Source organism: Oncorhynchus tshawytscha, unplaced genomic scaffold (assembly GCF_018296145.1).
Source record: "Oncorhynchus tshawytscha isolate Ot180627B unplaced genomic scaffold, Otsh_v2.0 Un_scaffold_339_pilon_pilon, whole genome shotgun sequence".
Lineage (NCBI taxonomy): Eukaryota > Metazoa > Chordata > Actinopteri > Salmoniformes > Salmonidae > Oncorhynchus > Oncorhynchus tshawytscha.
In genome coordinates, this window is record NW_024609815.1 from 354,993 (window position 1) to 377,780 (window position 22,788).

Below are 22,788 nucleotides of genomic sequence, written 5' to 3' on the forward strand. Positions count from 1 at the left end.
AAAAGACTAGAACTCACAATCCATGGCTTAGGAGGCCAGTGTCTTAGGCCACTGGGGTACTGTGTAAACAGTATGACCTATACAAACTGTTGGAAGAGGTAAAAACAAATGTATAATGGCACTGAGACATGCCATGAAACGACACATTTAAAAAAAATTTTGTTCGCACTTAAAATCTAAAAAGAAACTGTTTAGCAGAGGATGGTTTCGATCCATCGACCTCTGGGTTATGGGCCCAGCACGCTTCCGCTGCGCCACTCTGCTCTCAGCCACTTCAGAAAAGACTAGAACTCACAATCCATGGCTTAGGAGGCCAGTGTCTTAGGCCACTGGGGTACTGTGTAAACAGTATGACCTATACAAACTGTTGGAAGAGGTAAAAACAAATGTATAATGGCACTGAGACATGCCATGAAACGACACATTTAAAAAAATTTTTTGTTCGCACTTAAAATCTAAAAAGAAACTGTTTAGCAGAGGATGGTTTCGATCCATCGACCTCTGGGTTATGGGCCCAGCACGCTTCCGCTGCGCCACTCTGCTCTCAGCCACTTCAGAAAAGACTAGAACTCACAATCCATGGCTTAGGAGGCCAGTGTCTTAGGCCACTGGGGTACTGTGTAAACAGTATGACCTATACAAACTGTTGGAAGAGGTAAAAACAAATGTATAATGGCACTGAGACATGCCATGAAACGACACATTTAAAAAATTTTTTTGTTCGCACTTAAAATCTAAAAAAAAGAAACTGTTTAGCAGAGGATGGTTTCGATCCATCGACCTCTGGGTTATGGGCCCAGCACGCTTCCGCTGCGCCACTCTGCTCTCAGCCACTTCAGAAAAGACTAGAACTCACAATCCATGGCTTAGGAGGCCAGTGTCTTAGGCCACTGGGGTACTGTGTAAACAGTATGACCTATACAAACTGTTGGAAGAGGTAAAAACAAATGTGTAATGGCACTGAGACATGCCATGAAACGACACATTTTTTAATTTTTTTTGTTCGCACTTAAAATCTAAAAAGAAACTGTTTAGCAGAGGATGGTTTCGATCCATCGACCTCTGGGTTATGGGCCCAGCACGCTTCCGCTGCGCCACTCTGCTCTCAGCCACTTCAGAAAAGACTAGAACTCACAATCCATGGCTTAGGAGGCCAGTGTCTTAGGCCACTGGGGTACTGTGTAAACAGTATGACCTATACAAACTGTTGGAAGAGGTAAAAACAAATGTGTAATGGCACTGAGACATGCCATGAAACGACACTTTTAAAAAAAATTTTTTGTTCGCACTTAAAATCTAAAAACAAACTGTTTAGCAGAGGATGGTTTCGATCCATCGACCTCTGGGTTATGGGCCCAGCACGCTTCCGCTGCGCCACTCTGCTCTCAGCCACTTCAGAAAAGACTAGAACTCACAATCCATGGCTTAGGAGGCCAGTGTCTTAGGCCACTGGGGTACTGTGTAAACAGTATGACCTATACAAACTGTTGGAAGAGGTAAAAACAAATGTATAATGGCACTGAGACATGCCATGAAACGACACATTTTTTTAGTTTTTTTGTTCGCACTTAAAATCTAAAAAGAAACTGTTTAGCAGAGGATGGTTTCGATCCATCGACCTCTGGGTTATGGGCCCAGCACGCTTCCGCTGCGCCACTCTGCTCTCAGCCACTTCAGAAAAGACTAGAACTCACAATCCATGGCTTAGGAGGCCAGTGTCTTAGGCCACTGGGGTACTGTGTAAACAGTATGACCTATACAAACTGTTGGAAGAGGTAAAAACAAATGTGTAATGGCACTGAGACATGCCATGAAACGACACATTTTTTTTTTTAGTTTTTTTGTTCGCACTTAAAATCTAAAAAGAAACTGTTTAGCAGAGGATGGTTTCGATCCATCGACCTCTGGGTTATGGGCCCAGCACGCTTCCGCTGCGCCACTCTGCTCTCAGCCACTTCAGAAAAGACTAGAACTCACAATCCATGGCTTAGGAGGCCAGTGTCTTAGGCCACTGGGGTACTGTGTAAACAGTATGACCTATACAAACTGTTGGAAGAGGTAAAAACAAATGTATAATGGCACTGAGACATGCCATGAAACGACACATTTTTTTAGTTTTTTTGTTCGCACTTAAAATCTAAAAAGAAACTGTTTAGCAGAGGATGGTTTCGATCCATCGACCTCTGGGTTATGGGCCCAGCACGCTTCCGCTGCGCCACTCTGCTCTCAGCCACTTCAGAAAAGACTAGAACTCACAATCCATGGCTTAGGAGGCCAGTGTCTTAGGCCACTGGGGTACTGTGTAAACAGTGTGACCTATACAAACTGTTGGAAGAGGTAAAAACAAATGTATAATGGCACTGAGACATGCCATGAAACGACACATTTTAAATTTTTTTTTGTTTGCACTTAAAATCTAAAAAGAAACTGTTTAGCAGAGGATGGTTTCGATCCATCGACCTCTGGGTTATGGGCCCAGCACGCTTCCGCTGCGCCACTCTGCTCTCAGCCACTTCAGAAAAGACTAGAACTCACAATCCATGGCTTAGGAGGCCAGTGTCTTAGGCCACTGGGGTACTGTGTAAACAGTATGACCTATACAAACTGTTGGAAGAGGTAAAAACAAATGTGTAATGGCACTGAGACATGCCATGAAACGACACATTTTTTTTGTTTTTTTTGTTCGCACTTAAAATCTAAAAAGAAACTGTTTAGCAGAGGATGGTTTCGATCCATCGACCTCTGGGTTATGGGCCCAGCACGCTTCCGCTGCGCCACTCTGCTCTCAGCCACTTCAGAAAAGACTAGAACTCACAATCCATGGCTTAGGAGGCCAGTGTCTTAGGCCACTGGGGTACTGTGTAAACAGTATGACCTATACAAACTGTTGGAAGAGGTAAAAACAAATGTATAATGGCACTGAGACATGCCATGAAACGACACATTTATTTTTTTGTTCGCACTTAAAATCTAAAAAGAAACTGTTTAGCAGAGGATGGTTTCGATCCATCGACCTCTGGGTTATGGGCCCAGCACGCTTCCGCTGCGCCACTCTGCTCTCAGCCACTTCAGAAAAGACTAGAACTCACAATCCATGGCTTAGGAGGCCAGTGTCTTAGGCCACTGGGGTACTGTGTAAACAGTATGACCTATACAAACTGTTGGAAGAGGTAAAAACAAATGTGTAATGGCACTGAGACATGCCATGAAACGACACATTGTTTTTTTTTTTTTTTTTGTTCGCACTTAAAATCTAAAAAGAAACTGTTTAGCAGAGGATGGTTTCGATCCATCGACCTCTGGGTTATGGGCCCAGCACGCTTCCGCTGCGCCACTCTGCTCTCAGCCACTTCAGAAAAGACTAGAACTCACAATCCATGGCTTAGGAGGCCAGTGTCTTAGGCCACTGGGGTACTGTGTAAACAGTATGACCTATACAAACTGTTGGAAGAGGTAAAAACAAATGTATAATGGCACTGAGACATGCCATGAAACGACACATTTTTTTATTTTTTTTGTTCGCACTTAAAATCTAAAAAGAAACTGTTTAGCAGAGGATGGTTTCGATCCATCGACCTCTGGGTTATGGGCCCAGCACGCTTCCGCTGCGCCACTCTGCTCTCAGCCACTTCAGAAAAGACTAGAACTCACAATCCATGGCTTAGGAGGCCAGTGTCTTAGGCCACTGGGGTACTGTGTAAACAGTATGACCTATACAAACTGTTGGAAGAGGTAAAAACAAATGTATAATGGCACTGAGACATGCCATGAAACGACACATTTTTTAATTTTTTTTGTTCGCACTTAAAATGTTAAAAGAAACTGTATAGCAGAGGATGGTTTCGATCCATCGACATCTGGTTTATGGGCCTAGCACGCTTCCGCTGCGCCACTCTGCTCTCAGCTACTTCAGAAAAGACTAGAACTCACAATCCATGGCTTAGGAGGCCAGTGTCTTAGGCCACTGGGGTACTGTGTAAACAGTATGACCTATACAAACTGTTGGAAGAGGTAAAAACAAATGTATAATGGCACTGAGACATGCCATGAAACGACACATTAAAAAAAAAGTTTTTTTGTTCGCACTTAAAATCTAAAAAGAAACTGTTTAGCAGAGGATGGTTTCGATCCATCGACCTCTGGGTTATGGGCCCAGCACGCTTCCGCTGCGCCACTCTGCTCTCAGCCACTTCAGAAAAGACTAGAACTCACAATCCATGGCTTAGGAGGCCAGTGTCTTAGGCCACTGGGGTACTGTGTAAACAGTATGACCTATACAAACTGTTGGAAGAGGTAAAAACAAATGTATAATGGCACTGAGACATGCCATGAAACGACACATTTAAAAAAAATTTTTTTTTTTTGTTCGCACTTAAAATCTAAAAAGAAACTGTTTAGCAGAGGATGGTTTCGATCCATCGACCTCTGGGTTATGGGCCCAGCACGCTTCCGCTGCGCCACTCTGCTCTCAGCCACTTCAGAAAAGACTAGAACTCACAATCCATGGCTTAGGAGGCCAGTGTCTTAGGCCACTGGGGTACTGTGTAAACAGTATGACCTATACAAACTGTTGGAAGAGGTAAAAACAAATGTATAATGGCACTGAGACATGCCATGAAACGACACATTTAAAAAAAAAATTTGTTCGCACTTAAAATCTAAAAAGAAACTGTTTAGCAGAGGATGGTTTCGATCCATCGACCTCTGGGTTATGGGCCCAGCACGCTTCCGCTGCGCCACTCTGCTCTCAGCCACTTCAGAAAAGACTAGAACTCACAATCCATGGCTTAGGAGGCCAGTGTCTTAGGCCACTGGGGTACTGTGTAAACAGTATGACCTATACAAACTGTTGGAAGAGGTAAAAACAAATGTGTAATGGCACTGAGACATGCCATGAAACGACACATTTTTTTATTTTTTTTTGTTCGCACTTAAAATCTAAAAAAAAACTGTTTAGCAGAGGATGGTTTCGATCCATCGACCTCTGGGTTATGGGCCCAGCACGCTTCCGCTGCGCCACTCTGCTCTCAGCCACTTCAGAAAAGACTAGAACTCACAATCCATGGCTTAGGAGGCCAGTGTCTTAGGCCACTGGGGTACTGTGTAAACAGTATGACCTATACAAACTGTTGGAAGAGGTAAAAACAAATGTGTAATGGCACTGAGACATGCCATGAAACGACACATTTTTTTTGTTTTTTTTGTTCGCACTTAAAATCTAAAAAGAAACTGTTTAGCAGAGGATGGTTTCGATCCATCGACCTCTGGGTTATGGGCCCAGCACGCTTCCGCTGCGCCACTCTGCTCTCAGCCACTTCAGAAAAGACTAGAACTCACAATCCATGGCTTAGGAGGCCAGTGTCTTAGGCCACTGGGGTACTGTGTAAACAGTATGACCTATACAAACTGTTGGAAGAGGTAAAAACAAATGTATAATGGCACTGAGACATGCCATGAAACGACACATTTAAAAAAAATTTTTTTTGTTCGCACTTAAAATCTAAAAAGAAACTGTTTAGCAGAGGATGGTTTCGATCCATCGACCTCTGGGTTATGGGCCCAGCACGCTTCCGCTGCGCCACTCTGCTCTCAGCCACTTCAGAAAAGACTAGAACTCACAATCCATGGCTTAGGAGGCCAGTGTCTTAGGCCACTGGGGTACTGTGTAAACAGTATGACCTATACAAACTGTTGGAAGAGGTAAAAACAAATGTATAATGGCACTGAGACATGCCATGAAACGACACATTTAAAAAAAAAAATTGTTCGCACTTAAAATCTAAAAAGAAACTGTTTAGCAGAGGATGGTTTCGATCCATCGACCTCTGGGTTATGGGCCCAGCACGCTTCCGCTGCGCCACTCTGCTCTCAGCCACTTCAGAAAAGACTAGAACTCACAATCCATGGCTTAGGAGGCCAGTGTCTTAGGCCACTGGGGTACTGTGTAAACAGTATGACCTATACAAACTGTTGGAAGAGGTAAAAACAAATGTATAATGGCACTGAGACATGCCATGAAACGACACATTTTTTTATTTTTTTTGTTCGCACTTAAAATCTAAAAAGAAACTGTTTAGCAGAGGATGGTTTCGATCCATCGACCTCTGGGTTATGGGCCCAGCACGCTTCCGCTGCGCCACTCTGCTCTCAGCCACTTCAGAAAAGACTAGAACTCACAATCCATGGCTTAGGAGGCCAGTGTCTTAGGCCACTGGGGCACTGTTTACCTTCTGCAAACAGTACGAACTGATAGAAGCAGTAAAAACAATGTGTACCTCTGGATGGGCACTGACTCTGAGACCAGAAAAATAGAACTCACAAATTTAGTGCTTTCAAATTTCTACAAACTGTTGGAAGAGGTAAAAACAAATGTATTGGCACTGAGACATGCCATGAAACGACACATTTAAAAAAAAAAAAGTTTTTTTGTTCGCACTTAAAATCTAAAAAGAAACTGTTTAGCAGAGGATGGTTTCGATCCATCGACCTCTGGGTTATGGGCCCAGCACGCTTCTGCTGCGCCACTCTGCTCTCAGCCACCAGAAAGACGAACCACAATCCATGGCTTAGGAGGCCAGTGCCTTAGGCCACTGGGGCACTGTTTAAACAGTAACAGTACAAACTGATAGAAGCAGTAAAAACAAATGTGTATTGGCCATAGCCAAGAAACGACCAAATAAAAACAAATTTAAAATTTTGTTCGCACTTAAAATCTAAAAAAAACTGTTTAGCAGAGGATGGTTTCGATCCATCGACCTCTGGGTTATGGGCCCAGCACGCTTCCGCTGCGCCACTCTGCTCTCAGCCACTTCAGAAAAGACTAGAACTCACAATCCATGGCTTAGGAGGCCAGTGTCTTAGGCCACTTAGGCCACTGGGGCACTGTTAAAAACCTTCTTACAAACTGTTAGAAAAGTAAAAACAAATGTGTAAAGCACTGAGAGATGCAAATGAAATTTAGCTTTCAACTTTTCTGAACTTTTGTTTCAGTGTTTTTAAAAAGAAACTGTTTAGCAGAGGATGGTTTCGATCCATCGACCTCTGGGCAGAGGATGGTTTCGATCCATCGATATGGGCCCAGCACGCTTCCGCTGCGCCACTCTGCTCTCAGGCACTTCAGAAAAGACTAGAACTCACAATCCATGGCTTAGGAGGCCAGTGTCTTAGGCCACTGGGGTACTGTGTAAACAGTGTGACCTATACAAACTGTTGGAAGAGGTAAAAACAAATGTATAATGGCACTGAGACATGCCATGAAAAGACACATTTTTTTTATTTTTTTTGTTCGCACTTAAAATCTAAAAAGAAACTGTTTAGCAGAGGATGGTTTCGATCCATCGACCTCTGGGTTATGGGTCCAGCACGCTTCCGCTGCGCCACTCTGCTCTCCAGCCACTTCAGAAAAGACTAGAACTCACAATCCATGGCTTAGGAGGCCAGTGTCTTAGGCCACTGGGGCACTGTTAAACCTTCTGCAAACTATACAAACTGTTGGAAGAGTAAAAACAAATGTGTAATGGCACTAGCACTGCCATGAGACGACAAATGAAATTTAGCTTTCAAATTTCTGCTTACAAACTGTTGGAAGAGAGCAAATGTATAATGGCACTGAGAATGTTTTTAAAAAAATCTGTTTAGCAGAGGATGGTTTCGATCCATCGACCTCTGGGTTATGGGCCCAGCACGCTTCCGCTGCGCCACTCTGCTCTCAGCCACTTCAGAAAAGACTAGAACTCACAATCCATGGCTTAGGAGGCCAGTGTCTTAGGCCACTGGGGCACTGTTAAACAGTATGCAAACAGTACAAACTGTTAGAAGCAGTAAAAACAATGTGTTGGATAGCACTGAGAGATGCCATGAAATGAACATTTAGCTTTCAAATTTCTTTGCACTTAAAATTTAAAAACAATCTGGTTAGCAGAGGATGGTTTCGATCCATCGACCTCTGGGTTATGGGCCCAGCACGCTTCCGCTGCGCCACTCTGCTCTCAGCCACTTCAGAAAAGACTAGAACTCACAATCCATGGCTTAGGAGGCCAGTGTCTTAGGCCACTGGGGTACTGTGTAAACAGTATGACCTATACAAACTGTTGGAAGAGGTAAAAACAAATGTTAATGGCACTGAGACATGCCATGAAACGACACATTTTTTTATTTTTTTTTTTGTTCGCACTTAAAATCTAAAAAGAAACTGTTTAGCAGAGGATGGTTTCGATCCATCGACCTCTGGGTTATGGGCCCAGCACGCTTCCGCTGCGCCACTCTGCTCTCAGCCACTTCAGAAAAGACTAGAACTCACAATCCATGGCTTAGGAGGCCAGTGTCTTAGGCCACTGGGGTACTGTTTAAACAGTATGACCTATACAAACTGTTGGAAGAGGTAAAAACAAATGTACTAATGGCACTGAGACATGCAAATAAAATGACACATTTAAAAAAAAATTTTGTTTGAGTTTCATTTTTAAAATCTAAAAAGAAACTGTTTAGCAGAGGATGGTTTCGATCCATCGACCTCTGGGTTATGGGCCCAGCACGCTATACAAACCGCTGCGCCACTCTGCTTCCATCCAACCCAGATGGGACTTGAAACCACAATCCCTGGCTTAGGAGGCCAGTGTCTTAGGCCACTGGGGCACTGTTTACCTATACAAACTGTAAAAACAAAGTGTAATGGCACTGAACTGATAGAAGCAGTAAAAACAATGTGTACTGGATAGCACTGAGAGAAGCAAATAAAATCTAGCTTTTAAAATGCGTTTCATTTTTAAAATCAATCTGGTTAGCAGAGGATGGTTTCGATCCATCGACCTCTGGGTTATGGGCCCAGCACGCTTCCGCTGCGCCACTCTGCTCTCAGCCACTTCAGGAAAGACTAGAACTCACAATCCATGGCTTAGGAGGCCAGTGTCTTAGGCCACTGGGGTACTGTGTAAACAGTATGACCTATACAAACTGTTGGAAGAGGTAAAAACAAATGTATAATGGCACTGAGACATGCCATGAAACGACACATTTTTTTATTTTTTTTGTTCGCACTTAAAATCTAAAAAGAAACTGTTTAGCAGAGGATGGTTTCGATCCATCGACCTCTGGGTTATGGGCCCAGCACGCTTCCGCTGAGCCACTCTGCTTCCATCCACCCCAGATGGGACTTGAACTTGAAGAGGTAAAAACAAATGTATAATGGCACTGAGACATGCCATGAAACGACACATTTTTTTATTTATTTTTTTCGCACTTAAAATCTAAAAAGAAACTTTTTAGCAGAGGATGGTTTTGATCCATCGACCTCTGGGTTATGGGCCCAGCACACTTCCTCTGCACCACTCTGCTTCCATCCACCCCAGATGGGACTTGAACCCACAATCCCTGGCTTAGGAGGCCAGTGCCTTAGGCCACTGGGGCACTGTTTACCTTCTGCAAACAGTACAAACTGTTAGAAGCAGGTAAAAACAATGTGTACTAATGGCACTGAGACATGCCAAATAAAATTTAGCTTTCTAATTTCTGTTTGCACTTAAAATTTTTAAAATCAATCTGTTTAGCAGAGGATGGTTTCGATCCATCGACCTCTGGGTTATGGGCCCAGCACGCTTCCGCTGCGCCACTCTGCTCTCAGCCACTTCAGAAAAGACTAGAACTCACAATCCAGGCTTAGGAGGCCAGTGTCTTAGGCCACTGGGGTACTGTGTAAACAGTATGACCTATACAAACTGTTGGAAGAGGTAAAAACAAATGTATAATGGCACTGAGACATGCCATGAAATGACACATTTAAAAAAATAAATAGAACAATAACTAATGAAACGTATACTATGTTTTATTATATCTGATTAACAATATTCATTCATAAGGAAGGGATTGTGAAGCATGAAACGGGGTAATTAAATAAAATAAATACCATTCCAGCTATGTTGGGGAGGGCTGGATTATGGGTTTTAAGTAAGCAGAAAGGATCGTTAACCTATGGTTGAACCGACTCAACTTAGCTCTGGGATATTTAGATAAGGCAGTGAGTGTTTTCCTAGGTTTTCCATTATCTGGAGCTGTCTGCTGAATAGTGATAGATGAAGACTCCAGAAGTTTAATCTTGATTTAACTGTGTGTCTGGAGTGAGCGAGCCAGAAGGTGGGAATAAACTTTTAAACTGTTCTGTCCTGGTCAATAGGGGGAAGGACATTTTATAACCTATGACGTCATATTTTGTATATAAACTGTTGTTCGTAGTTTCATGGCAGCGTGCTCCGAGAATAAATACTATTATCTAATTTTGATACGACTGGACTCTGTCTATTTTATGCAAATAGGAATCTTACAAATTCGTATAAAATAGACTGAGGGATTTAATGAATGTACAATTATAGGAATTATGAAATTCCAATGACATCAGTCTACTTGGCATGATACAATACTGCTCACAGTTCATACCAGACTGCAACAACCACACAGCCTCTTCTTGAGCTCACAAGAAAACAACACACCTGGTCATAGGGACTACAGCACCAGTCTGCGATAAAAAAATTAAGAACACATCTGATGCAGCACACGACGACAGCCGACTTTGACCCAGCCAAGAGGTCGACACTGTTAGTTGACGCCAGACAGTTGGTTTAGGTGTCATACTAAGTCAGCAAAACACTACAAGTGACAAAGATGCCCATATCATCGCATATCTACTGCTCACAAACTGAGAAAGAAGCTCTGGCGATCATCTGAGCATTCAAAAACTTTCACTTGTATCTCTATGGAGCTCACTTCACAGACCATAAACCACTAGAGGTTATATTCAACAACCCAAAAGCCACAACCCCAGCATGACGTCCCACAAAGGCTAACTTTCTAGCCTTTGCTATCTGCTTGCTTGCTAATTCGGCCTGCTAACTGCTAGCCTGCCCCGGTCTACTAACTGCTAGCTTGTTTAGCCCCAGTCTGCTAACTGTCTGAATCGCCATGTCCCCAGCCAGCCCAACCACTCACTGGACCCATATTTATTTTCAATCTCTTTTCGATTTTTAATTTGATTATACCTTCCGGTAACCTGCCTCACCCAATGTGATACGGAATCGCTATTATTTTTAATTTTAGAACATATTCAAGAACCTCCAGAAGCTAACCAGCTAACTAGCTACAAGCTATTTAGTCATTGTTAGCCACTGCTAGCGGCTTTTACCTTCTGCACAGCCTGACAGTTTTTTTAGCCTGGATAATACTTGCCAGTCTACCAGTATCGAACTGTCTCTCCACAACAACGCCGGATTCCTGCCATAATCCCTGGACCACTACTTCTGATCTTCACAGCTAGCTTGCACCCAGTACCGAAGCTATCCCTGAGGCCCACTTCCCGGCCTACTCAGCTGTTCACCCGAACCACACTCATACACGGCTAGAGCCCAATACTCCACCGGATCCTTGCTGTAAACTCTGGACCTTGGCTAACGCCACTGCCACGAAGCTAGCACCAGTTAGCCGTGAACCAGGCACATCTCCCTGCTAGCAGGCACATCTCCCTGCCAACCCCCCGTACCACCCCTGGGATACTAAATTTAAACGCTGTGTCGCTAGCGTAGTGGCGACTTCCCTGTCCCATCCACTGCTCCCCCCTGGACACTGTGATCACTTGGCTACATAGCTGATGCCTGCTGGACTGTCCATTAATCACGGTACTCCATTCTGTTCGTTTATGTTTTTATCTGTCGGTCCCAGCCGCGAATTCAGGCTCTGTGTGTAATTAATCCGAACCTCTCTGCCTAGTCAACGCCATTTTACGCGCTGTTGTTGTGCTAGTTGATTAGCTGTTGTTGTCTCACCTGTTGTTTTAGCTAGCTCTCCCAATCAACTCCTGCGATTACTGTATGCCTCTCTGTATGTCTCTCTCAAATGTCAATATGCCTTGTATACTGTTGTTCAGGTTAGTTGTCATTGTTTTAGTTTACAATGGAGCCCCTAGTTCCACTCTTCATACCTCTGATACCTCCTTTGTCCCACCTCCCACACATGCGGTGACCTCACCCATTACAACCAGAATGTCCAGAGATACAACCTCTCTTATCATCACCCAGTGCCTGGGCTTACCTCCACTGTACCCACAACCCATCATACCCCTGTCTGCGCATTATTCCCTGAATATATTCTACCATGCCCAGAAATCTACTCCTTTTATTCTTTGTCCCCAACGCTCTTGGCGACCAGTTTTGATAGCCTTTAGCCACACCCTCATACTACTCCTCTGTTCTGCGGGTGATGTGGAGGTAAACCCAGGCTCTGCATGTCCCCAGGCACCCTCATTTGTTGACGTCTGTGATCGAAAAAGCCTTGGTTTCATGCATGTCAACATCAGAAGCCTCCTCCCTAAGTTTGTTTTACTCACTGCTTTAGCACACTCTGCTAACCCTGATGTCCTTGCCATGTCTGAATCCTGGCTTAGTAAGGCCACCAAAAATTCAGAGATTTCCATACCCAACTATAACATTTTCCGTCAAGATAGAACTGCCAAAGGGGGAGGAGTTGCAGTCTACTGCAGAGATAGCCTGCAAAGTAATGTCATACTTTCCAGGTCCATACCCAAACAGTTCGAACTACTAATTTAAAAAATGACTCTCTCCAGAAATAAGTCTCTCACTGTTGCCGCCTGCTACCGACCCCCCTCAGCTCCCAGCTGTGCCCTGGACACCATTTGTGAATTGATCGCCCCCCATCTAGCTTCAGAGTTTGTTCTGTTAGGTGACCTAAACTGGGATATGCTTTACACCCTGGCAGTCGTACAATCTAAGCTAGATGCCCTCAATCTCACACAAATCATCAAGGAACCCACCAGGTACAACCCTACATTTGTAAACAAGGGCACATAGACGTTATCCTGACCAACTGGCCCTCCAAATACACCTCCGCTGTCTTCAACCAGGATCTCAGCGATCACTGCCTCATTGCCTGTATCCGCTACGGGTCCGCAGTCAAACGACCACCCCTCATCACTATCAAGTGCTCCCTAAAAGACTTCTGTGAGCAGGCCTTTCTAATTGACCTGGCCCGGGTATGCTGGAAGGATATTGACCTCATCCCCTCAGTTGAGGATGCCTGGTCATTCTTTAAAAGTAACTTCCTCACCATTTTAGATAAGCATGCTCCGTTCAAAAATGCAGAACTAAGAACAGATATAGCCCTTGGTTCATTCCAGACCTGACTGCCCTCGACCAGCACAAAAACATCCTGTGTCGGACTGCAATAGCATCGAATAGTCCCCGCGATATGCAACTGTTCAGGGAAGTCAGGAACCAATACACGCAGTCAGTCAGGAAAGCAAAAGCCAGCTTCTTCAAGCAGAAATTTGCATCTTGTAGCTCTAACTCCCAAAAGTTCTGGGACACTGTGAAGTCCATAGAGAACAAGAGCACCTCCTCCCAGCTGCCCACTACACTGAGGCTAGGTAACACAGTCACCACCGATACATCCATGATTATCAAAAACTTCAACAAGCATTTCTCAACGGCTGGCCATGCCTTTCTCCTGGCTACTCCAACCTCGGCTAACAGCTCCGTCCCCCCCGCAGCTACTCGCCCAAGCCTCTCCAGCTTCTCCTTTACCCAAATCCAGATAGCAGATGTTCTGAAAGAGCTACAAAACCTGGACCCGTACAAATCAGCTGGGCTTGACAATCTGGACCCTCTATTTCTGAAACTATCCGCCGCCATTGTCGCAACCCCTATTACCAGCCTGTTCAACCTGTCTTTCATATTGTCTGAGATCCCCAAGGATTGGAAAGCTGCCACAGTCATCCCCCTCTTCAAAGGGGGAGACACCCTGGACCCAAACTGTTACAGACCTATATCCATCCTGCCCTGCCTATCTAAGGTCTTCGAAAGCCAAGTCAATTAACAGATTACTGTCCATCTCGAATCCCACCGTACCTTCTCCGCTGTGCAATCTTGTTTCCGAGCCGGTCACGGGTGCACCTCAGCCATGCTCAAGGTACTAAACAATATCATAACCGCCATTGATAAAAGACAGCACTGTGCAGCCGTCTTCATCGACCTGGCCAAGGCTTTCGACAATCACCATATTCTTGTCGGCAGACTCAGTAGCCTCGGTTTTTCTAATGACTGCCTTGCCTGGTTCACCAACTACTTTGCAGACAGAGTTCAGTGTGTCAAATTGGAGGGCATGTTGTCCGGTCCTCTGGCCGTCTCTATGGGGGTGGCCTCCAACTGCTCTTAAACGCTAGTAAAACCAAATGCATGCTTTTCAACCGTTCGCTGCCTGCACCCGCACGCCCGACCAGCATCACCACCCTGGATAGTTCCGACCTAGAATATGTGGACATCTATAAGCACCTAGGTGTCTGGATAGACTGTAAACTCTCCTTCCAGACTCATATCAAACATCTCCAATTTAAAATCAAATCTAGAGTCGGCTTTCTATTCCGCAACAAAGCGTCCTTCACTCACGCTGTCAAACTTACCCTAGTAAAACTGACTATCCTACCGATCCTCGACTTCAGCGAAGTCATCTACAAAATAGCTTCCAATACTCTACTCAGCAAACTGGATGCAGTTTATCACAGTGCCATCCGTTTTGTTACTAAAGCACCTGACACCACCCATCACTGCAACCTGTATGCTCTAGTCGGCTGGCCCTCGCTACATATTCGTCGCCAAACCCACTGGCTCCAGGTCATCTACAAGTCCATGCTAGGTAAAGCTCCGCCTTAACTCAGTTCACTGGTCACGATGGCAACACCCACCCGTAGCACACGCTCCAGCAGGTGTATCTCACTGATCATCCCTAAAGCCAACACCTCATTTGGCCGTCTTTCGTTCCAGTTCTCTGCTGCCTGTGACTGGAACGAATTGCAAAAATCGCTGAAGTTGGAGACTTTTATCTCCCTCACAAACTTCAAACATCTGCTATCTGAGCAGCTAACCGATCGCTGCAGCTGTACATAGTCCATTGGTAAATAGCCCACCCAATTTACGTACCTCATCCCCATACTGTTTATATTTATCATTGACAACACAGTTCCCAAAGCGATGACTCTAGAAGAGGTGCAAGAAGTAACAAAGATACTCAGCTCAACAGAAGGTGCTGTGCCTATTGTCCACAGGAACCTGGCAAGATTCACCATGTGACACACAAGAAGCTGATTTCCAAACATTAAAAGCACTCTTTCGCATGAGACATGAACTAACTAATCAACGCACAAGCAAACGCCAATCTTTCTCCAAAAGGACATCTAGGTATTATAAAAACAAAACACCTACTGAGAGAGGTTTGGTTTCCAGGCATAGATGACTTTGTTGAAAAAGCAATTCAGCAATGCATTCCATGTCAAGCTGCCACTGTAGAAAATCATATGGAACCACTGTATATAAGTCAAAGCTACCCAAAAGGTCCATGGCTAGAAGTATCAGTCAATTTCTGTGGTCCTTTCCCATCAGGTGACTACCTACTTGTAGCTGTCAACAAATACTCAAGGTATCTGGAAGTTGAAATCGTAAAGTCCACATCTGCCACTTCTGTCATTCCCAAGCTTGACAAAGATTTCTCCTCCTTTGGAGTACCTGAGACTGTAAAAATGGACAATGGACCTCCCTTCAATGGACAGCCACTACCACCTTGCCACTACCTTGGATTTCAGCCACTACCTAGGATTTAAACATAGAAAGATAACACCTTACTGGCCTAGAGCTAATGCCAAAGCAGAACGCTTCATGAGAACACTCAAGAAAACTGTCACAGCCACAAACTCTGAAGGAAAACCTTGGAAACAAAATCGGTACAGTTTTCGGAGGCGCGCAACCCCTCACGGAACTACTCAAGCTACGTGACACTGATCAATGTGCAAAGCAACGCATGAAATAGACTGCTGACTACAAGAACCGAGCACAACCCTCCACACTCAATTCAGGAGACACGGTACTCTGCAATCAGCAAGTCAAAAGAAAACTCATGACTCCCTACAATCCTAATGCCTGACAAAGTTGTGAGAATCAAAGGTTCGGTGATGACAGTGACACGCTCTGGACGTAACCAGAAATTCATCCGTCTTCAAAAAGCTCCCACCATCAATACCTGTCAACTTCGACACCGAGCTGTTGACGACCTGAACACTGGTCCACGGGACACTGAACAACCAGATCAAAACCCTGATCCAGATCCCAACCCTTGATACACTATGAGAACTAATAGAAGACCTCCAAGTTATCTCATTGAAGAGATGTAATTAATCGAGTTTGAAGACTGTGAAGTAGTTAAAAACCTTAGTGTTGTATCCCAAGTGAAATTTATACTGACCAGTAGTGATAACCTAAATTTCTTAATAGTAAAATTAGGGAGGAATTTTTTTACTTTTATAAGAACAAATTCTTATTTTCAATGATGGTCTAGGAACAGTGAGTTAACTGCCTGTTCAGGGGAAGAACAACAGATTTGTACCTTGTCAGGTCGGGGATTCGAACTTGCAACCTTTCGGTTACTATTCCAACACTCTAACCACTAGGCTACCCTGCCGCCCTGTAATGTAGAGAAACATTTTGTCACAATCCCGTCCATGTATTCATACCGTGGGATTCCAGTTCCATGTTTTACAGTAGCCAGACGGCAGGAGTGATATGCCATGTGAACTATGGAATGCCAGCAAACTTCTGAGTAAAGTGAAACTAAACTATACGAATGCCCCGACCTCAGTTCTTATAAACATAAGCCATCTAAATAACTGGATGTTACACCAGTGACATCAATAAGGGATCATAGGTTTCACCTGGATTCACTAGGTCTGTCTATGTCATGGAAAGAACCGGTGTCCTTAAAGTTTTGTATACTCAGTGTAGAGTATATATTTATGTCTCTGGTATGGTATATGTGAGGTATCACCTGTATTCATTTCAGTAACTTTATGCCAGTGGAAACAGTCCATTCTCAAATCAAATTTATTTGGCTTCAAAATTGCTTAATATAAAGGCATAGTATGTGATTTGGTAAGCTGACGATTGGTATTGGGGAAATATTATGTCACCCTTAGGTACATGTGTTGTGTGTACGTTTGAGTGTTATGGCTTCTTCTTTGCATCTCCGCATTTGAATTATAGAGTCGGCAGTAATGCAGATATCATGAACTGTAGCATATGCTATGTTACACTACACACCCCCCCCCCTCCAGCACACTCTCTCACACACACTCTCTCTCACACACACACACACACACACACACACACACACACACACAGGATATGTAGCCAGGAATCGCTGATGAAATATTTCAACTGGGGTAATCATTTGTTCTCTTCCTGTATCCTACCCCTTCTCTCCCCCTTTCTCTCCCAGTTCTCTGTCTCATTCTCTTTCTTTCTCTTTCTGTGTGAAGGTATGTTGTCGCTGCACTCTAGGGGAAACAGGGTGTGACATGCTGAGGTGATTTCATGGAAGACACTGGATGAAGAAAACAACAATTATATCACAGGAAAACACACATGCACACACGCCTGCATGCACACCGCAACACCACATCCACACACACACAAACACACACTCTCTCACACACACACACACACACTTGATTCTCATGGATAACCATTAAGCCATTTGCTAAGATTTCCCCCATTTTGACATGTGGACCTGTTGTCACTCTTACCCTGACGGATAGCTCCAGACACTTTTTTGGTCCTATCTGAGGCATTTTATAATGAATGTCAGAATGGCCATATTCTGAATACACTCTAGCACTAAATCAATGATGATTTACTACGCTTTCCCATTGAAGGTCATATTGAGGTTAACTCAATGACTGGAGTTTTTCCTTGTATTCATATTTTTTGTGTGTATTGTACCTCCTTGACTAATCAATCACATCATTCCATGTATTAGAAAAACAGTTTTGTGTTTGGTTCAATAAGTTATTTTGTATATTTGTCTCTTTTTTAATGTAGAATTTACATCAAATCAAAACAAATCCAATCAAATCAAACAAAAAAAATATCGCTGTCAGATCCATTAGCCTTTATCTTCTGTGGCCTTTATTTTCTTTATCTTCAGATGACGTGGCGAGGTCCACATCTTGCTGAAGATCTAATCACATCTTATCGGTCCCTGCGGTCTGGTGTGCTGAGAGTCATCTGTGTGGTGGTCTCGGGAGGCCATTACTGTTAGTAAAATATGATGAAAATACATATTTTTGGTTGAAAAGATGTTTCAAATCGCTTAAGGATCAGCTCTTTAAAAAACAAAATCACCTAAAATGACATACCAAAATTAAACTGCATATTCCTGATACCATTTGAAAGGAAACACTTTTAAGTTTGTGGAAATGTGAAATTAACGTAGGAGAATATAACACATTAGATCTGGTAAAAGATAATACAAAGAAAGAAAAAAACAATATTTGTTGTATTTTTTTTGTACTGTCATCTTTGAAATGCAAGAGAAAGGCCATAATGTATTATTCTTGCCCATGCGCAATTTAGATTATGGCCACTAGATGGCAGCAGTGTTTGTGCAAAGTTTTAGACTGATCCAATGACACATTGCATTTCTGATATCATTTTTTTTAAATCAAGACTGCCCAAATGTGCCAAATTGGATTATTAATAACTTTTCAAGCTCATAACTGTGCACTCTCCTCAAACAATAGCATGGTATTCTTTCACTGTAATAGCTACTGTAAATTGGACAGTGCAGTTAGATTAACAAGATTTTAAGCTTTCTGCCAATATCAGATATGTCTATGTCCTGGGAAATGTTCTTGTTACTTACAACCTCATGCTAATCGCATTAGCACACATTAGCTCAACCATCCCGCGGGTGGGACACCAATCTGTAGAGATCCTTAAGAGGATTAAAAATAAGCACATTTTGCTCACTGGGATCCTTCAAAATCTCGTGTCCTTGAACGTGTGTGCAGAGCCTGGGCGTCCAAGGCTACCTCTGTGGAGCCCGGGTCGGTGGTGATCATGATTCACATTGAGGTTGCCACAGGATGCTGGATGGTACTTCCTGAATGAGAAGATTCAGAGGGGGTTGGTTAGGTTAGCAATGCAGCTGAACACATTGTCTGAATAGTGATGTACTGTGTACCAAGTGCTGTACAGGACTTACAACACATTCAGATAGTACTGAAGCTTTGTGACGTGAAGATATGGCTGTTACTGCAGTGGTGTGGAGGCTGCATTGTGGGGTCTGGTGGACTGACAGAGTTGGCAGGAGAAGATGGAGGAGCCTGGAGGTCAAAACATGATGAATAAAAATTGTAAAAAATAAAATACCAACTGTTAAAGTCTAAGATATATTTCAGGAACCTTTTGACAGCTTGTTATGATAAAAAAGATTTACATCAGGTAAAACTAGACAGCTGGATTAGACTGAAGATGTGTATAGTTGAAAACAATGCAATGTGTAAAGCACTTGTGTTCCTTGTTGGCAGTGGAAGCTGGCACACAGATCACTCCAATCATAACACCCACAGAACATATATAACAAGTTCCTCTAGATTTGCATTCAGTGTAACTGAGGTACAGTACGACATTGTAGCATTGACGTCAGTGGAGAAGAATCTGCACCTACCTGCTCTGTGGCCCCACCTGGCTCCTCCAGGGGGTGAAGGTGGAGCAACATGGGGAATAATGAAGATGAATTTTTGCCATCCAGGGAGCAGTTGTTAGGTGTTAACTGCCTTGCTCTGTACATTTCTTAGGTTTAGATTTATTTTAAATTGCTTAATTTTAACTGAACCATTCAGTTAAGAACAAATTCCTATTTACAATGACAGCCTACACCATCCAAACCAGCACAACACTGGGCCAATTGTACAAAGATAAAAACAACCTGTATTATTTTTTGTACCATCATCTTTGAAAATGCAAGACAAAGGCCATAATGTATTATTCCATCCCAAGCGCAATTTAGATTTTGGCCACTATATGGCATCAGTGTATGTGCAACATTTTAGACTGATCTAATGAACCATTTGTATGAAGACTCCCCAAATGTGCCTAGTTTGTTTATAAATCACCATCAATTAACGGTAAATCACTGAATTCCACATTGCTGAGAAATGTTTCGGTTTTTTTTAAAAATTTAGGACCATAGGCTTTTTGACCCTTCCAGGTTCCCCCAGCTAGAGATGGCAAGATCTGGAGGAACTCACTAAATGTATGTAATGTATTCATTTGAATTGCAATTCTGTTATTAAATATCATAATTGGATTTCTGATTACCTCTGAGATTAACACCGCCACTAAAGCAGTTGCATGAAATGGGTTATGAATGTAATGAAAAAGTTTTTCTTGATCTCCATTGATGAAGTAAATGAGAGATTCTCGGAAGTTTTGTGACTTGGAAAACTTATTACATAATGTACTATATGACATGTTTTTTTCGGAAATATTAATGTCAGTCACTTTAATAACGTTGCCGTCCTCAGTAAAGTGATTCATTCTGAACACAGGTGTAATATAGAGGTCATTCCTGTCAATTAAACAAATAAACTGTCCTGCTATAATGTATGTACGATTTGCTCCATTTCTGTGAATTGATCCATTTTCTATAACGTGCAGTATTTGTGCATAATAAGAAATTTTCCCATTGGGGTAAATTGCAAAATGACAAATTTCTTCAAGAATGTATTTATCAACCCTCGGCTGCTCAATTTTTGGGCCCGTACAATACTTGGAATTAAGATATTTGGTCAGGTCTTCGAGTGACTTAAAAGGTACGTGTTTAATGAGTTTTGCTTTTGCTATCCCGTTAGAAATCCCAGAAATCCCAAATATAGCCATACTGTGCTTTTTAAAATCTAATTTTACAACAACATTTGAAATACAAACTATAATTGTTTTATAAGTAGTATTTTGCTTATTTAGCTCTGTATAATGTTGTATTTTGTCAGAATCAAATTCTTGAGAAAGAGTTACAGTTTTTAAAGTATCCACAACTGATGGTATCATTGTCTTGATTAACTCACAGCATTTATTGGTTGAGAAGTTTTTGGCAGTAGAATATTCATCCAATTTACCAGGATAATATTTATTTATTTTACCTTGTTCTACTATTAAGCCAAGTTCCTCTTTTGCATATCCATTATTCTGGGGGAAATAAAGAACAGATTTAGATTAACCTTGTTTTCACATTAAACTAACATGAAGAGAGAGTCACATGTTTTTTTCATCTTCCCATACGGTCATATAATGAAAAACACAAGCAGTGTCTTTAACAGCACTATTTCTAATCGGCCACACAACAGTAAAGGATATTCATAATATTTTTAACAGATGATTGTAATTAACATATACTGTACATGTAGGTTAACGTAATTTTCTTTACCTGTTTAGAAAACATTAATAAAAAATGCTAAAAGTACTAATCTTACCGTCATATTGCTCCACCTTACATACCCTGAGAATTGGAAAAGGACTGGTGTTGGTTATTTATCAGGTGAACAAACTGGGCGTGGCTGCATGGTGAGCTTTAGTTTTCTGTGACGTTCTAGTAGTAGAGAGCACTTGCTGGAAGATCTGTATCCACTCACACACACATGAAGAACACACATGAAGAAGTACACTAAGAATATGGAGGACAATGAACATTGATATGAACAATGGATATTGATTTTAAAAGAGGAGAAAAAGAAGAAGAAATGAATTGGTACTGAAATTGATTCAATTAATAATGGAATGTTAATATGTGACTGAAATAATATAGTGAAATGGTTCAAGTCAGTCTGTTTTGAGGATAATTAGGACAAGGTTTATTAGGTTTGAAAGATAAGGCCTTTAGGGGAAAATCAATAGCCTGCACCTGTTACTATTTGAACAAACATCTGCACCTCACTTGAGTGGGTTGGGGACCATTTGCATCTCTGCTTTCTCAAGCCTGAGGCGAGAATGCATTTGTGGTTTAGAAAGCTTAGGGCGGGGATAGGCAAATTTTGTAGGCCCACGGACCAATTAAAAAATATACATATTAGGAACTCAGTCGGGGTCTTAATGCTGAGCGTTAGAATAATATAAGGGTTTAATATAACATTTGGTTGTGCATCAGCAGTCACTCAATAAGCCCATGTCAGCAAAACATTTTTTAGATTGGTAAATTAATCTAGCGGCCAGCAATCTAAATTTGTAGTAAGCATGGTCAAATTACCGACTGGGGTGGGGCACATTGATCATCAGTTATCATATAAAAAAACCTGCAAAACATTTGCTTGCCTCAAATCTATGAAAAAATGTGTAGAATTACAGAAAATGATGTGTAAAACTGTTCATTTATTTCTCTGCCCCATGGCAAAATAAGTAGAATTGCATGAAATCAGTTATAAAATAGCAAAAGTATCTCTCCGCTGCATGGCAAAATGTGTATAATAGCAAAAAATGTACATTCCAACATTTGTTTTCTCTTCTCTGTCACGATGTGGGGGGATTGATTTGGGCACGCAGACACACAAGCCACTGCAACCCCTCATGATGAGTTCCGGGGAGGATATCAATGACTTGTTTTCTTATCGTACTGGCTTTTGTGATTTTTTATTTATTATATTAATTGATTTAGCTGGTGATTTTGTTATGCCTGTTTCTGGAATTTGATTTATTGAGGATTTTTTGCCTCCCCTTCTCTCCAGCTCTCTCCCCCTCTCTCCTCCCTCTCTCTCTCCCCCTTCTCTCCCCTTCTCTCCTCCTCTCTCCTCCCCCTTCTCTCTCCCCCTCTCTCCTCCCACTCTCTCTCCCCCTTCTCTCCTCCTCTCTCCTCCCCCTTCTCCCCCCCTCTCTCCTCCCACACACTCTCCCCATCTCTCCTCCTCTCTCTCCCCCT

General features: G+C 42.6%; 1 protein-coding gene and 18 non-coding genes across 21 annotated transcripts; all 19 read right to left on the reverse strand.

Annotated features, from left to right (window-relative positions):
• Window positions 1-192: 192 nt before the first annotated feature.
• Window positions 193-264, reverse strand: trnam-cau. Its single transcript has one exon. It is a non-coding gene; the product is annotated as a tRNA-Met (tRNA).
• Window positions 265-471: 207 nt separating this feature from the next.
• Window positions 472-543, reverse strand: trnam-cau. Its single transcript has one exon. It is a non-coding gene; the product is annotated as a tRNA-Met (tRNA).
• A 210-nt stretch (window positions 544-753) lies between these two features.
• On the reverse strand, window positions 754-825 carry trnam-cau. Its single transcript has one exon. It is a non-coding gene; the product is annotated as a tRNA-Met (tRNA).
• A 207-nt stretch (window positions 826-1,032) lies between these two features.
• Window positions 1,033-1,104, reverse strand: trnam-cau. Its single transcript has one exon. It is a non-coding gene; the product is annotated as a tRNA-Met (tRNA).
• Window positions 1,105-1,312: 208 nt separating this feature from the next.
• trnam-cau lies at window positions 1,313-1,384 on the reverse strand. Its single transcript has one exon. It is a non-coding gene; the product is annotated as a tRNA-Met (tRNA).
• A 207-nt stretch (window positions 1,385-1,591) lies between these two features.
• trnam-cau lies at window positions 1,592-1,663 on the reverse strand. The gene has a single exon. It is a non-coding gene; the product is annotated as a tRNA-Met (tRNA).
• Window positions 1,664-1,874: 211 nt separating this feature from the next.
• Window positions 1,875-1,946, reverse strand: trnam-cau. Its single transcript has one exon. It is a non-coding gene; the product is annotated as a tRNA-Met (tRNA).
• A 207-nt stretch (window positions 1,947-2,153) lies between these two features.
• On the reverse strand, window positions 2,154-2,225 carry trnam-cau. The gene has a single exon. It is a non-coding gene; the product is annotated as a tRNA-Met (tRNA).
• Window positions 2,226-2,432: 207 nt separating this feature from the next.
• On the reverse strand, window positions 2,433-2,504 carry trnam-cau. Its single transcript has one exon. It is a non-coding gene; the product is annotated as a tRNA-Met (tRNA).
• A 208-nt stretch (window positions 2,505-2,712) lies between these two features.
• On the reverse strand, window positions 2,713-2,784 carry trnam-cau. The gene has a single exon. It is a non-coding gene; the product is annotated as a tRNA-Met (tRNA).
• Window positions 2,785-2,986: 202 nt separating this feature from the next.
• On the reverse strand, window positions 2,987-3,058 carry trnam-cau. The gene has a single exon. It is a non-coding gene; the product is annotated as a tRNA-Met (tRNA).
• Window positions 3,059-3,269: 211 nt separating this feature from the next.
• Window positions 3,270-3,341, reverse strand: trnam-cau. The gene has a single exon. It is a non-coding gene; the product is annotated as a tRNA-Met (tRNA).
• A 207-nt stretch (window positions 3,342-3,548) lies between these two features.
• trnam-cau lies at window positions 3,549-3,620 on the reverse strand. The gene has a single exon. It is a non-coding gene; the product is annotated as a tRNA-Met (tRNA).
• A 489-nt stretch (window positions 3,621-4,109) lies between these two features.
• trnam-cau lies at window positions 4,110-4,181 on the reverse strand. Its single transcript has one exon. It is a non-coding gene; the product is annotated as a tRNA-Met (tRNA).
• A 214-nt stretch (window positions 4,182-4,395) lies between these two features.
• trnam-cau lies at window positions 4,396-4,467 on the reverse strand. The gene has a single exon. It is a non-coding gene; the product is annotated as a tRNA-Met (tRNA).
• A 207-nt stretch (window positions 4,468-4,674) lies between these two features.
• On the reverse strand, window positions 4,675-4,746 carry trnam-cau. Its single transcript has one exon. It is a non-coding gene; the product is annotated as a tRNA-Met (tRNA).
• A 208-nt stretch (window positions 4,747-4,954) lies between these two features.
• trnam-cau lies at window positions 4,955-5,026 on the reverse strand. The gene has a single exon. It is a non-coding gene; the product is annotated as a tRNA-Met (tRNA).
• Window positions 5,027-5,234: 208 nt separating this feature from the next.
• On the reverse strand, window positions 5,235-5,306 carry trnam-cau. The gene has a single exon. It is a non-coding gene; the product is annotated as a tRNA-Met (tRNA).
• Window positions 5,307-16,906: 11,600 nt separating this feature from the next.
• On the reverse strand, window positions 16,907-21,452 carry LOC112241571. 3 transcript variants are annotated; one of them, XM_042318725.1, is made up of 5 exons: window positions 21,353-21,452; window positions 19,549-21,068; window positions 19,084-19,204; window positions 18,849-18,981; window positions 16,907-18,131 (listed from the first exon to the last, which is right to left on the reverse strand). In XM_042318725.1, the coding sequence occupies exons 1-2, from the start codon at window positions 21,356-21,358 to the stop codon at window positions 19,986-19,988; spliced, it is 1,089 nt and encodes a 362-aa protein (XP_042174659.1). In that variant the 5' UTR covers window positions 21,359-21,452; the 3' UTR covers window positions 16,907-18,131; window positions 18,849-18,981; window positions 19,084-19,204; window positions 19,549-19,985. The 3 variants fall into 3 exon arrangements, with proteins under 3 accessions (XP_042174659.1, XP_042174658.1, XP_042174660.1); XM_042318724.1 differs by having other exon boundaries at window positions 18,838-18,981; XM_042318726.1 differs by having other exon boundaries at window positions 18,742-18,981.
• Between the last annotated feature and the right edge of the window lie 1,336 nt (window positions 21,453-22,788).